Source organism: Penaeus monodon, chromosome 28 (genome assembly GCF_015228065.2).
Source record: "Penaeus monodon isolate SGIC_2016 chromosome 28, NSTDA_Pmon_1, whole genome shotgun sequence".
NCBI lineage: Eukaryota > Metazoa > Arthropoda > Malacostraca > Decapoda > Penaeidae > Penaeus > Penaeus monodon.
Genome location: NC_051413.1, coordinates 31112729 through 31113100, shown reverse-complemented (window position 1 = coordinate 31113100; position 372 = coordinate 31112729). Strand labels below are relative to the sequence as shown.

At 40.6% G+C, this 372-nt stretch overlaps 1 protein-coding gene across 1 annotated transcript in view; it reads left to right on the top strand.

Annotated features, from left to right (window-relative positions):
• LOC119591167 (ovochymase-2-like) overlaps window positions 1–372 on the top strand; it is a gene marked incomplete in the record, with an annotated part of 29865 nt that overhangs the window by 23715 nt on the left and 5778 nt on the right. Inside the window, 1 exon segment of the mRNA XM_037939876.1 lies at window positions 245–346. Within this exon segment, the coding sequence (XP_037795804.1) occupies window positions 245–291 (47 nt within the window).

Sequence of the window (372 nt, the reverse complement as noted above, 5' to 3'; positions counted from 1 at the left end):
GAGATGGGAAAATGAAGAGCTTCTACTTTTATGTCTGGCGGTTTTTAAATTCCAGTCTTGTGGTTTTTAAAGTCTAGTAAAGCGGTTTTTAAAGTCCAGTCTAGCGATTTTGTGGAAATATGTGGCAACACTACATGTATCAGCTCTTTAAAAAATCGGCTATCTATCGAAGCTATCTATCAGATCTTTAAAACTCGTCATTAACCCTCCGCCCCCTCCCCCCCTTCCCCACCTTCCTTTCTAGTAATCCCGATGAAAAGCTGCCGCAATGACTACAAATTTTTATCCTGAAATGATTACTTCGAGAATGTTCTGTGCCGCGGGGAAGATTACCGATGGTTGCCAGGTATGTCTTTTTATCACTTTATCTTT